Below are 14,650 nucleotides of genomic sequence, written 5' to 3'. Positions count from 1 at the left end.
TTGTACTAGTTCATGCACCATGGCAATGATTGGTAGCAGTGCATTGCTTTGACAAGAAGGCAGCTCTTCTTTCTTGTAGTCCCATGGTTCATTTCTTTTGCATGCTATTTCTATAATAATCTCTGGTTGAAACATGGCAATTTAGGATTGAGTAATGAACATAGTACTTTCTTTTGCACCGTTTCCATTTCGTATCATATCGGCATAACTTTGACCGGAACAGTTTTACATCAGAACAAGCATTACCTTTAGTGGCCATATTCGTAACAATATGATGCTGTTACCTCGAGCAACGACGCGTACCAGTCACTATACCAAAGATTTTGATATCACGTCTAAATCCATGCGCACTGTACATCTTGTTAGAGCAGTGGAACATTTTAGGTCGACAATTACTCCATTATTTTGTGCAAAGGGGTTTTTTACTGGGAGGGAGCAACTGAGCCAGGGTTGACTGGGTAAGGGGGAATGTCAAGCTGGAATAATTGTCCACTAATAGTAAGGTACATAAAAAAATGTGTCCCTGTAGTGATAAAAGTATGGACATGTGCTTGTGCAACGTTGATTCTGGCACTGTACTACATGTCTACATTAAAATCCAACCACTAATTAGGCCTTCTAAGGCAAGTGGTATGTTCAGGGGTGGACACAGGACTTTTCCAAAGTAGGGATCAGCTTATGGGAGGACCTGTTGTGTCCTCTTCTTGAGTGTGCACATTAAGAAAATTAAGGGGTGGCGGTCACGACATTCAGACCGCCCTCTGGATCTACCCATGAACCTGGGGGAGAGGCACCCCCCAACTTGAACGAGCTTCCGCATATATAGCGCACCTCGTATAACCGCGTGTTATATTGAGGTACACTCAGTATAACATGCAGGGTGTATATATATCGGCGAAGGAACAGATGGCATATAGTTACCTTTTACATCGCCGTGCAATTCTTCTCCGCTAAAGAAGTAAGTCTTCTCTCTGGAAAGAAAAGTGGGAATTCACTGTGACTTCAAAATTTCATATGCATCGCATTTATTTATTTATTATTTATCTACAGATACTGCAATTACCATTTGGCGATTTTAGCAGGGTGGTACATGAAATTAGTCATAAACAAATGGCAAGTACAATGACATAATATATACAGGTTATACAATGTGTATAGGGCAAATACAAACTTCAACAGGCAAGAACATACAATAAAAAAAAGAAGATTACATTTATACAAGCATGTACAGTAGTATGTAATACGATTCAACTGGTTAGTGCACCTTATAATTCCGAGGAAAGCAATGCCATTGAGGGTGCTGAAACAATTGCATTAGTTTATTCCACTCAACTATGGTGCGAGGAAAGAATGAATATTTAAAGCAATTATTGCGTGTGGGAAAGGGGGTTATGGTGAGGTCATGTCTCTGCCTGGTGGAGTACCCAGAAGAAAAAGAAAAAATATCGGCTATGTCTACTTGATATTGGCCGTTAATCAGTTGGTACAAAAACTTAAGCCTTGAGTTACGGTATCTTAACGATAAAGGTGAAAGTTGAGCTCTGCTTGATAGATCTGTAACAGAAGTCCTTGAAAAATTATTGTAAACAAAATGCACTGCTCTTTTTTGCAGTTTTTCTAATACGTTAATGCTAGTCTTAGTAAAAGGATCCCATATAATAGCGGCGTAATCTAATATTGGTAGAACAATTGATTTGTATGCTAAAAGGCGGACAGAAGGAGTGGATAGCTAGAGAGCACGACGTAGAAAAAACAGTTTGTAAGTTGCATTTGTCGTTATGTGTGTAATGTGTTTGTTCCAGCAGAGATCATTCAATATGTAAAGCCCCAGTACTTATAATTAGTGACTTCAGACGAAGAAGTGTTGTTAGCATTGTATCTGAAATGCAAAGGACTTTTCTTGCGTGTAATTCGCATAAAAAGTTTTTTCAAAGTAAATGACCATCTGCCATTCCTCGCACCAGGAGGCTACTTTTTGAAATGCCTGATTTAACAGAAGTTGATTGGATATGCTATGAACCTCTGAGTACAAAATACAGTCATCTGCGTAAAGTTTCACTTTAACAGGAATTTGTTCTACAATATCATTAATAAACAAAAGAAATAGTAGAGGTCCTAGAACTGAGCCCTGGGGAACTCCAGAATCAGCCCTTACATGTTTTGAGTAACAATCGTGAAAAGAAACGAGTTGTTGTCATTTGGTTAGGTAAAAAGAGAGCCAGCCCATTAACTTTTTGTTTTTAAGTACTTTCTCTAATTTAAAAAGTAATTTTTTGTGGGAAACCTTATCGAAGGCTTTGGCAAAGTCCATAAAAATGGCATCTATTTGTTTGCCGTGGTTAATAGTTTTCGCAAAATTGCATAAATGGAATATACAGCCATGTTTTTGTATACACCCTGTTTGATATGTTTGACGTATGATATATAGCGTATAATTTGTGATTTTAAAGAAATACTCTCTAAAACAGTTTACACACACTCAGGCTTAATTGTTCCCAGAAATTGTTCCCAGAAATTGTTCCCAGAAATTGTTCCCATAAATTGTTCTTGCATGGTTTTCCTCAACGCTGCATGTACAGTTCTTCTAAGTCATGAGTGGCGTTTGCGATATTAGCTTATGCTACTGAACCAATGCAACTATAGTGTGCAGCAACAAACATAAAACTTTAGTCCAAATTCAGCTGCGCATAATGTTCCTTAGTGGGTTACTTAATTCTACAGGCGACGGTACTGTCTTTACTGAATGCAATGATGGTGTTCTTTGCAAATTTCATTTACTAGCATTACACGGGCAAAATATCGCGTGGTACAGGAGTTTCAGAATACAGAAGGCTTTCATCACAAAACAGTAGTGCTGGGGCAGGCACGTGGATAGGCTTTGAGGTGAAGGAAAGACATCAGACATAAAGAGTCAGCATCATTACGTTGTGTGTTGCCAAGTTATTAGCCTAGTGAAGTGCTTTCCTGCAGCCTGTCGTTGAAATAAAAGAAAGAGGAAGCGTGCGCTGTCATAATTATCATGCGTATATCAAAGTAACTCACACCATGGTGGATCCTGAGTTCGCGAAGTTACTGCTGGTTCTTCGTGATCGTGACCATCGTGGTGACTCGTCCCCTTCCGTCTCCATTTCCAGTGTGGACTCTGCATGTTAACGAGGACGGTGAATGCATTATCAGCACTTCCCTATGCAGTATCAGCAACTGCTTGCTGTTGCTTGTAACTAAAGGGTGCATTGCTGTATCACTAACACATACTTGCTGCTAATTTATGCAACAAATGATACTATGAAGAGTGATTTTCATTGGGCAAAGCCAATGATCATGTTAAGGTTTTCGTGCCATTATATAGTCACTTCTCTTTGTCATGATCAACAGTGCGTTGGTATCTGTTAAGTAAACGCTAAATGTGTAATATCACAATTGGTTGTCGAATGAATTATGTTCCAAGTCATCACTGTATTGCTTCTCTAGTACTACCTCGAACTGAAGGTTCGCCGTAATCCTTACACATAAGATCACCGGTCGCACAATGTCACAAGACCTTTTAAGAAGCTAAGTGATTTGGAATGTAAAATTGGAATAGTATAGAAGTTATGGCCAGTGTCATTGCGATAGCATGTGGCAGGAAAATGGTATAGAACAGAATGGACAATGCCTGCTTTTGGGCACTTCAATGCTGCACTTGAGAATCGCAGTTTTGCCTTGAAAGAAGTGTTAATAGTGATAGGGAGTTACCTTAGGAATTGAAGTCATAAGATGTGTTTAAATGAAAAAAAGGGTGGGGGTGGGGGGGGTAGTTATTTTGACTGGCAACGCTTGCGACTCCGACACTCATGGTAAAGGTTGCGACAAATGAGTACTTCACTGTACTAGAAATAGAACTGCGTTTATGAACACACAAAACTGAAAAACACGAGGTAATACATATCACGTAATTGAAATCAATGAAATTATGGCTGTTCCAAGCAACGGTAAGTGGAATATGCTCAAATACAGGCATCGTGCACATCTCCCAGCTCTGTCAAACAAATTGTCCATCGCAAGAAAAATTGTTGCAAATTAAGGAGGTGCCTTAGAAAAACTAGGGTGTGTGTAAAATCCATTAGGGGGCTTGTCGAGAAACCTTTGGCTGTTTGATGTTCACCGGATTTCAGCTGTGGGTCACTCTTATAAAATAAAACATATTTGATTAGAAAAATATTGGATGACCTTGAATGATTTTTTAGCCACATATATGTTCGCATGTTAAGAAAACGGCACTCGCAAATGGCAGCCTTGACATCCACATGATATGCCCTGTGTCACCCTCGTAAATGAAAACTATGTCATCCGAAAAATATTAGACAACCTTGAATGACCGTGTGGTTTTGTAGCCAAAGACAATTGCTTCCCACGTGAAGGAATTATGCTGCTCGCAAATCACAACCGCCAATTCGCCCCTTTTATTTTCCTGTGCTGCCCTCTGCCGTTTTGGTAGAGCCGGGACAACTGGTATTTTAGGAAGCACGTTGCGGGGCTAGTTGGTGATACATCCTTATTTAAAATATTGTAGCGGTACATTTGACGAGGACAAGACAGAGAAGTAGATGACAGGACGGGCGCTGTCAGCGCCCCGTCCCGTCATGTTCTTCTCTGTCCTGTCCTTGTAAATGTAGCCAACGCCTCCTCTAGAAACATGCCTGCGGTATACCTGCGGCGTCGCTGGCTATCCCATTGTAGCCGTCCTGCCTTGAGTTGTGGTCGCTTGTCGAGAGATGGCACCACGTTCTCCCCTATTGTTTTCAATACGTGGTGTGACGTCGAGGGAGGTAATGTGCGCATGTGCAAACGTGTGTTGCAAGCGGCCACCGCAAGGATCGCCAGCTACTGCCCTCATTAGAAACGGTGAATGAGAGAAAGGGTAGGACAGGAGGTTTTTGGCTCACGCGGCAGGCATCTTTCTAGAGGAGGCGTTGATGTAGCGCTACAATATTTTAAGTAAATACAACCGATATTGGCAGAAGCAAAGACTCTGAGATGAAGAGACGTTTCGCGACATTTCCGCTAGGGGAAGGGTGCATGCGCCGGAGCATCGTGAAAAAAGTCACAGTTTCGCCGCAAGGGCGAAGCAATGAATGCGATAGCAAGGAACTAATGCTATACGAAGTGAGGCTCGCCAATGGATACTCTCAGTTTGAACAGCGCTTCTGTTGCAAAGGCGGCCGAAGCAGCGAAGGAAACTAGCGTGCTTCAAGTGTCGAGCTGTGACACTTGATAGTTCGCGCTCATCTTCTGTTTGTTCGTTTAGCGGCGTCCCTGAGCTCGAGTGGCATTCGTACGCGCCGTAACATGAGCGCGGACATCACGGTGAAAGCGTGAAACATTCCTCTACCCCTCGCCACGAGAAAACCGCGCGAGCAGACAGCGGAAGGGCAAGCTTCTCCCATGCGCAAATATAAGAAGAAGCGAGCGAGCTCGCCGACGACTTTTAAATGCGCCCGTCGGGCTCCTAGCGCCACCTCGCTGGTAATGAAGAAACGCTTATTATCGCCTGCTGTCTCTGAGTCCGTCCAGCGCTAAATGGTGTGTATATAACGCTCGCCGTTAGCTACGTGGAGGATCTGCGTTTCGTGGCGTAGTGGATAGCGCCGCTCGCTGCGGAGCAAGAAGTCCCTGGTTCGATTCCGCGCTACGGAAGCATTTTTCTGAGTTATTTTTCTTTGGGGCCTTTATATATATATATACATACTTATACATATACGGTGCATGACGGCGGCGACGGCGACGGCAAAATCCAGCCGAGACTGTCCATATAATTGCTATCGCAATAAAAAGGCGGATTGATATCCACTGTAGATCTGTTGTGGCTCACTTTACTGAAAAAAAGACACCATCATCATCATCATCATCATCAGCCTGTCTACGCCCACTGCAGGGCAAAGGCCTCTCCCATGTTCGGCCAATCAACCCGATCCTGTGCTTTCTGCTGCCACGTTACACCTGCAAACTTCTTAATCTCATCTACCCACCTAATTTTCTGTCTCCCCCTCGCGCGTTTGCCATCTCTTGGAATCCAGTCAGTTACCCTTAATGACCACCGGTTATCCTGCCGACGTGCTACGTGCCCGGCCCATATCCATTTCTTCTTCTTGATTTCAACTATGATGTCCTTTACGCCCGTTTGTTCCCTGACCCACTCTGCTCTCTTCCTGTCTCTTAAGGTTACACCTATCATTTTCCTTTCCATCGCTCGCTGCGTCGTCCTCAATTTAAGTTGAACCCTCTTTGTAAGTCTCCAGGTTTCTGCTCCGTAGGTAAGTACCGGTAAGATGCAGCTGTTATATACCTTCCTCTTCAGGGATAGTGGTAGATTACCATTCATGATTTGATAATGCTTGCCGAATGAGCCCCAACCCATCCTTATTCTTCTAGTTATTTCACTCTCATGGTTCGGCTCCGCGGTTACTACCTGTCCTAAGTAGACGTACTCCTTTACAACTTCCAGTGTCTCGCCACCTATCGCAAAGCGCTGTTCTCTGCCAAGATTGTTCCACATTACTTTAGTTTTATGCATATTAATTTTCAGACCTACTCTTCTACTTTCCGTATCCAGTTCAGTAATCATGAGCTGCAATTCGTCTCCCGCGTTACTCATCAATGCAATGTCATCAGCGAATCGTAGGTTACTGAGATACTCTCCATTAACTCTTATCCCTAACTCATCCCAATCTAGGGCCCTGAAAACCTCCTGTAAACACGCGGTGAATAACATTGGAGAGATCGTGTCTCCCTGCCGTACGCCCTTCTTTATTGGGATTCTGTCGCTTTCTTTATGGAGGACTATAGTGGCTGTGGATCCGCTGTAGATTTCTTCCATTATGTTTATATAGGCTTCGTCGATGCCTTGATTCCGCAGTGCCTGCATGACCGCTGATGTCTCCACCGAATCAAATGCCTTCTCGTAATCTATGAAGGCTATGTATAGGGGTTGGTTGTATTCCGCGCATTTCTCTATCACCTGATTGATAGTATGAATATGGTCTATTGTTGAGAATCCTGTACGAAATCCTGCCTGGTCCCTTGGTTGATTGAACTCTAATGTCGTATTAATTCTGTTAGCAAGTACTTTTGTAAATAGCTTGTAGACAACGGACAGTAAGCTTATGGGCCTGTAATTTTTCAGGTCCTTGACGTCCCCTTTCTTATGGATCAAGATGATGTTGGCATTCTTCCAAGATTCTGGTATCCTCCCCGTCGAGAGGCACTTCGTATACAGGGTGGCCAGTTTCTCTAACATAATCTCTCCACTGTCTTTCAACAGGTCTGATGTTACCTGATCCTCACCAGCTGCTTTGCCTCTTTGCATTCCTTTTAGGGCTTTCTTCACTTCTCCTGTCAATACTGGTGGGATGTCAGATTCCTCTGCGCTATTAATCCTTCTTACGTTATCATCCTGAATGCCTCGGCCGCTGTATAGATCTCTGTAGAACTCTTCCGCTACCTCAACTATTCTATCCATATTGTTTGTGACCTTGCCTTCCTTGTCCCTTAATGCATACATCTGATTTTTGCCTATGCACAGTTTTGTCTTCGTAGCTTTGAGGCTTCTTCCGTTCTTTAGAGCATGCTCAATTCTCTCCATATTATATTTTCTTATGTCGGCTACTTTACGCCTATTGATTAACTTCGAAAGCTCCGCCAGCTCTATTTTGTCTGTTGCATTTGAGGCTTTCATAGCTTGACGTTTCTTAATGAGGTTTTTCGTCTCTTGGGATAGCTTACCAGTGTCCTGTCTAACGACTGTACCCCCGACTTCCACTGCACACTCCTTGATGATACTAGTCAGATTATCATTTATTGCGTCAACGCTAAGGTCGGTTTCCTCGGTTAAAGCCGCGTACCTATTCTGAAGTGAAACTCTGAATTCCTGAACTTTCCCTCTCAGAGCTAGTTCATTAATCGGCTTCTTGCGTGTCAGTCTCTGCCGTTCCTTCCTCACGTCAAGTTGAATTCTAGATCTTACCATTCTATGGTCACTGCATCGGATCTTGTTAACTACTTCCACATCCTGTACAATGCCCGGGTGACCGCACATTATGATGAAAAAAGACACACTTTGTCTCAAATTGCTGGATGACGTTAATGACCTTCAGATTCACACTAAGGAAAATGCTGCTTACAAATGACAGTTGCCGTTTGACATCCCCTAGAGATCTGCCGTGGATCACTGTTATGAAATAAATGGTTACTTTTCTACCAAAAGCTATCGGTCGACCTTGAGTGACCTTGAGGTTTTCTGGCCAAAGTCTTTGCACGAAGGAAAATGCTGCTCAAAGGATAGTTACTGTTTGACATCCCCCGCAGATCCGATGTGGGTCACTCTCATAAAATAAAAATTATATTTCATCCGAAAAATATTGCACGGCTTGGTAGCCACACATATGATTCACATTTAAAGGAAGCGTTACTCGCATATCACAATTGCAGCTTGAGATCCACATCAGATCTGTCCTGTACGTGTCACTGTTGTAAAATAAAAATTACATTTGATTCGAACAATATTGGATGACTTTGTATGACCTTGAGTTTTTCGGGCTACATATAGCCTGAAGGAAACGCTGTTCGCAAAAGACAGTTACTGTTTGACATCCATTGCAGATCCGATGAATTTCATGCGAAAAATATTTGGCGACTTCAAATGGCCTTGTGGTTTGTAGGCCACATATAGGTCTTTATTAACTACAATGTGGCCAATCTCACTCGTGGGTATGAGCTAGTTTTCTTATAGGCAACAACAACAACAACAACAACAGAACAATGACAAGCAAACATTCGACAAAACACTTTGCGCACAACTGAAATGATAGATCCGCTCACTATTTCCTTGCGGTATCACATAGGGCCGACTGCCCTTTTCGGCCGGATGCTGCCACTTCTTGGGACAACCCACAGCTTTCGTCGCTTTTGGGTTGTCGTAGTGGTTGAACTGTGCTGTCGGTGTGTGGGCGGCTTCTGCTCCTTTGTCTCCCTTATGAGCATCTGCGGAATCACGAAGCAAAGCGAGTTTGGAAATGGGCGACGCAGTACCGTGTCGTAACAATGACACTATAAATGCGTGTTAATGGCGCGACTATGTGATGCAGATGTCGAATGCCCTCCAGACATCCTGCGGATTATTACAGCAAATTTTACAGCAAAGCTACATATGGCTAAGTTCTGGCAAATCGGGTCCGTAGACAAAAGACGCATAGAACAACAATTTTCAGCTCTCCTCGCCCCTCGCGCATCGCCCCCTCGCCACCGCCGATGTGTCTCACAAAAGCCTTCGATACTCGGCGGCGGCACTCGCGATACTCGATGGCGGCAATCGTTGTGCTCCTTTGTCTCGCGACGTAGAGATCGCGCTGTTACAAGCAGTTGCCCTTTGGACTTACTATGTGACGGGCGCGTGTCGTTAGCTTGGAGGAAGAACATCGGGAACTGAAGGAGCGACAACGCGCACAGAAGCGCGAATGAGTGCGAAAACGACGCGAAGCCACTGCCCGCAGAACGTGCAGTCGCAGCCGCTGGCTTCGCTGCGCTGGCTTCGATCTTCACAGTAGTGGAAGGGTTGTGAATATTTTGAGCTCCTTATATTGTACTGAGGCGAATTTAAACGCCACGGAAACGTGAACGCACATTGTCTTTCTACGATCATGTATAAGAGAAAAGAAAATAGTAAACTTTATTCTTTCTTGGGCAGATTGTTGCCTTTTTTTGGGGATGTGTGATTTATAAAGAAACGTGGACAAATTAAATCGGTGTTACACTACGGTGCATGTCTGTGTTGATTACATTCATCAGTTTTCCAGAGCAGCAAGCAAAAAAAAAGTGACGCTTATCTAGTTCACTGTTGCAGTAGGCCACCTTGGTAAGCCGTATCCTTTTATCAAGGTTAGATGCCGTCTGTTTACACTTATATTTGGAGGTATAACAACCGTCTGTCGACTGCAGAATTAAATACACGGATCCTAACCTTCTGCCTTTGGCTTCCTCATTGATGTATTCGTTTTTGCAAGAGTCGACAGGCCGTGTGTGGCGCAAATAGTCTATTTGTTGCGAACGGTTGTTGCGCGTCATTATGAAAATGAAGTTACAAACGGCGTTATGGGGACTAAAAGAACAAAACTACATTACGCAGGAGGTATTTCGTTGCCTTGTTGCCTATGTAACACGGTTGCCAAGAAAGATCATCATCATCAGCCTGTCTACACCCACTGCAGGGCAAAGGCCTCTCCAATGTTCCGCCAATCAACCCGGTCCTGTGCTTTCTGCTGCCACGTTATACCTGCAAACTTCTTAATCTCATCTACCCACCTAATTTTCTATCTCCCCCTCACGCGTTTGCCATCTCTTGGAATCCAGTTAGTTACCCTTAATGACCGCCGGTTATCCTGCCGACGTGTTACGTGCCCGGCCCATATGCATTTCTTCTTGATTTCAACTATGATATCCTTAAACCCCGTTTATTCCCTGACCCACTCTGCTCTCTTCCTGTCTCTTAAGGTTACACCTATCATTTTCCTTTCCATCGCTCGCTGCGTCGTCCTCAATTTAAGTTGAACCCTCTTTGTAAGTCTCCAGGTTTATGCTCCGTAGGTAAGTACCAGTAAGATGCAGCTGTTATATACCTTCCTCTTGAGAGATAGTGGTAGACTACCATTCATGATTTGATAATGCTTGCCGAATGAGCCCCATCCCATCCATATTCATCTAGTTATTTCACTCTCATGGTTCGGCTCCGCGGTTACTACCTGTCCTAAGTAGACGTACTCCTTTACAACTTCCAGTGTCTCGCCACCTATCGCAAAGCGCTGTTCTCTGCCAAGATTCTTCCACATTACTTTAGTTTTATGCATATTAATTTTCAGACCTACTCTTCTACTTTTCGTATCCAGTTCAGTAATCGTGAGCTGTAATTCCTTTCCCGCGTTACTCATCAATGCAATGTCATCAGCGAATCGCAGGTTACTGAGATACTCTCCATTAACTCTTAGCCCTAACTCTTCCCAATCTAGGGCCCTGAAAACCTCCTGTAAACACTTGGTGAATAGCATTGGAGAGATCGTGTCTCCAATGCTATTCAGAGATAGTAAACGTGGAGAAGTTGCAACCAGGACAAATATGGAATTTGCTAACCTGCGCGGGGGTGAGGAAGGGGTCTGGAAAGATGAGGAGAAAAGAGAGAGGCAGAATCGGAGGACGTGCACACAGTCACTGCTATTCACTGCACATGATGACACTCATGAGTGAGAGTCATTCGTGCAGGCTTGTTGTTCGTAAGAACTAATGCTCTCGTCGCCCTCTGCAGCTAAGGCTTGTGAAGTCGGTATTCCAAAGTCAGTTTTCCTGACACTTGTCCGCCGCAATACTCTCTAGTTGAGTTGTGAACGTTCACCTCTGTGCTCCGTACCGAAGACATTCGCGTAAAACGTGTTCAGGTGTATCCTCAAGACCGCATTCATCACAGGCACCGCTGTCAGCTATTATAACACGGAATGCCAACAATTGTGCGAGGACAGCTCCTTGCCATAACCGACAAAGCGTGGCAGCAGGTTACCAAAGGGAACAAGACGCATGGATGGCCCACTGTAAGCGCTTATGACAAGAGAAGGAAGGAAGAAAGAGAAAGATAACAAGAAAGCTGGATAAATGTCTCCCTTTGTGTACCTCACAAGTGGTACGCATACTACGTATAGCGCGTACGTGACATGTATAAATGCGTGTATATAGTATATCACACGTATAACAAGGACAACAGTTATAATTTCCTCCGTTGCGTTAACATCCTAAAACAGAGTCCGTGTTGATAGATTAGGATACTAATTTAGCTTTTTAAATTACTGCTCAGTGTAAATCGACGTCAAGTTGACGTACGGCAAATAATATGAAAACTCGACAGCGAGTTAACTCAAATACGACGCCCACGTTTGCGAAGGAGCGTTTACTGGAAGTAAACATTCAATGTCGGCCGAGCCACTTCACCATTGCAACGTGGACCTTTCGGTTTGAAAAATTATACTGCCTTAAGTTATTCACATGACCAACGTTAAACGTTCGACGTTAGCGAAGCCGTTCACTTTTGTAATACGTGCGATAAATGTTGGCGTGATACAATATAAACTTCCCGGCCCAAGAAGCGCTTAGCTGAGCGATTTAAATAAAGCACTGCTTACCATCGTTGCAAGTGAGATTATTTATTGAAAATGGCCTCTTCGTTCTAGTATTTGCTACAGGCTGTTCCTGCGAAAAGAAACGAAGAAAGAAGATGGTAACGGAAACTCCATTGATTACGGACATGACTGACAGTCTGCAACTACCATTTCCTTAACGCTAGACAGCTTACCTGCGATTTCTTGAGCACTATTCTGGACTTTATTTGGGTTTCCGGAAACGGTGCATACCCTGATATGTCATCAATCGAACCTGAAATAGAGCGAATACGCCATTACTGCCTTTCACAGGTATCGGGCCAGTTGTCTGAGTTTGTTTGTAGTGGTGTAGCACGAAAAGTCAATGTATGTAATCAAATGATTCAATCCCACTCAGTTTCCCTATCGCTTAGGAGTTGGCTGGCTCGTTTCTCAAAGTCACCGGTTTCATTTGGTCACCCAGTCGGCCTGCATTCTCATTCGCTTGCTGGACCGAGGACTCAAACCAACCAAAGAGCCCGTCATACGACAATGCGGTTTCTGTTAATTTTAACTGATCTTTTCACTCACTCACTCCGATGCTTGATTGCTTGCGCACTCAACTTTCTATTCAAGAACGAGTTTGAACTAGAATATCTGATTGACTCTAATAAGACGACGAGAACGACGACGATTATAATCATGATGACAAGCGAATTCGTTTTTGAAATGGTGCGATGGCGAGTCCATCACACTCTAGCACTGCTCCAGTATGCTATTCCCCGCATACATTAGTTGGAGGGCAGCAAAACCACAGCGCTTGAAGAAAATTTCTCGGCTGTTCCTGCGACAAGCAGTTGCCTGAAAGACGCCACTCTATTGCCAAGAAGACGCTGCATGGTGGCGATTGCAAAAATTTACTAGATGAAACGGTGTAAAGTTATAATTTATTCCACTAACTTCATCAGGCTTAAAGGGGACATTGCCTCCCAATAACTGCAGTCAGAAATAAGAAAAAGAAGCGGAACGTCGTATCGATGAAAGTTCGTGAATGCAGGCAGAATACGGTCTCTCAAACTAGATGTCTTGGTGGACGACTAGACTAGTAAAACGCATGCCACAGCCCTAGCATCGTTCGCGTACCTTGCGTGGGCGTGGCTACGGGCGCCACCACTGAGTGGCGTCCCGGTGAGGCCTGGCAGGACGACCCCCGGCGGCCTGATGCCGAGGTGAGCGTAGAGAGGACGTTGTCGATGCTGGATCGCTTCATCAGCTCCGACTCGGCAAGGGCGTCGTTGCTGGCGCTGCGGCCACCTCCTCCCACTGGGTGGCCCTCTGTTGGAGACAACGACGGGTTCTGTGATTGCTGCACTACGAATGGTGCCGATTTTCAAACTTATAAACCGGTGTATGCAGAAAGTGCTCGACTACGGCCGCTGGATAAAAAATTACACCATCTCCCGCTAAAGGGGACCATGAGGCGATGCGAAGCCGGAGCACTTGCACGATCGCGTTCAGCTGGCGTTCGCTGGGCATCCTACCGACCTCGCGTCGTGGAACGCGAAGAGGAACGCTACGCGCTTCTTGTCTTACCTCTAGCCTGGACGTTAATTCTCACAGGGCGAGCGGGGAACGCGAGAGGGGGGCAGCGAAGGAGAGGAGAGAGAGGGGCGGACGCGCATGCGCTGGCGCTCATCGTGGCATTGCGCAGGAGAGAATTTCGGCATGTCGAGCCCGCGTTTCAGAGGAGTGGAGAGGGGGAGAAAAGTGGATAGGGAAGATGAGACGGTGAGTGGAGAGGGGTATGGGAGGGGGAGTGGAGAGGAGGTGTGTGGAGAGGGTTTGCGCATGCGCAGTAAGGTTGGTCACGCCGCACACCACCACCACCACCACCGGTTTGAACTCCGCTATAAGATGCTTCGCATCTAAAAGCGCACAGTGCGCTTTTTTGTCCAGCGGCCGTGGCCTGTGTTGCCGTGGCTCGACGATGCGCGGGAAGGGTGCCTGTAAAGCGTGCTTTTCCTAAAGGTGAGTCGTAGTAAGGAAAAGCACCAATACGCGCGTAACAGGGGAGCACGGATGTCTGAATGAAAAAGCGTCTAGATCGTATCACGTTGTTAAGTTTGCATCCTACAGAAGTGTCCGGCCACCTAGAGCGGCCCGAGGGCTCATCGTCGTCCTGCTTCCGCTTCCCCCCACATCCCCCCCTCACATGATTCTTTCACGAATCAATAAAGTTGTTTACCTACCTACCTACTTGAGGTTTGATACATTTTAACTAACCATGGAATCCATGAGCTGTGTAACGCGAATACTATCGGTAGCCACCAATATATTTGATGGCGAAAAAAATTAAAAATAATTCTGGAGGCGACCCTAACCTTTGACTTCGGTGGCTGGTACTGGTACTCGCACGTCGGCGTTCGTGTGCCCTGGTGTACTCCTTTTAAGTTAACCGTGCGTTTCGTGCGCGGCCGAAGCGGATCCCAGAGGCCACGTAG

The 14,650-nt window shown here is 44.9% G+C and overlaps 1 protein-coding gene across 1 annotated transcript in view; it reads right to left on the bottom strand.

The window, feature by feature from the left end:
• The window catches only part of LOC119394947 (Down syndrome cell adhesion molecule-like protein Dscam2), a 168,577-nt gene that overhangs the window by 329 nt on the left and 153,598 nt on the right, over nucleotides 1-14,650 (bottom strand). Inside the window, exons 31-36 of the mRNA XM_049416027.1 lie at nucleotides 13,293-13,484; nucleotides 12,365-12,444; nucleotides 12,195-12,261; nucleotides 8,857-9,018; nucleotides 3,043-3,142; nucleotides 922-971 (exon numbers count right to left, since the gene is read on the bottom strand). Of these exons, the coding sequence (XP_049271984.1) occupies nucleotides 922-971; nucleotides 3,043-3,142; nucleotides 8,857-9,018; nucleotides 12,195-12,261; nucleotides 12,365-12,444; nucleotides 13,293-13,484 (651 nt within the window). The remainder of the gene's footprint in view (nucleotides 1-921; nucleotides 972-3,042; nucleotides 3,143-8,856; nucleotides 9,019-12,194; nucleotides 12,262-12,364; nucleotides 12,445-13,292; nucleotides 13,485-14,650) is intronic.

The sequence above is a fragment of the Rhipicephalus sanguineus genome, chromosome 5 (genome assembly GCF_013339695.2).
Source record: "Rhipicephalus sanguineus isolate Rsan-2018 chromosome 5, BIME_Rsan_1.4, whole genome shotgun sequence".
Classification (NCBI taxonomy): Eukaryota; Metazoa; Arthropoda; class Arachnida; order Ixodida; family Ixodidae; genus Rhipicephalus; species Rhipicephalus sanguineus.
Note: the sequence above shows the minus strand (reverse complement) of the source record. Positions and strands in the feature narration are given on the sequence as shown.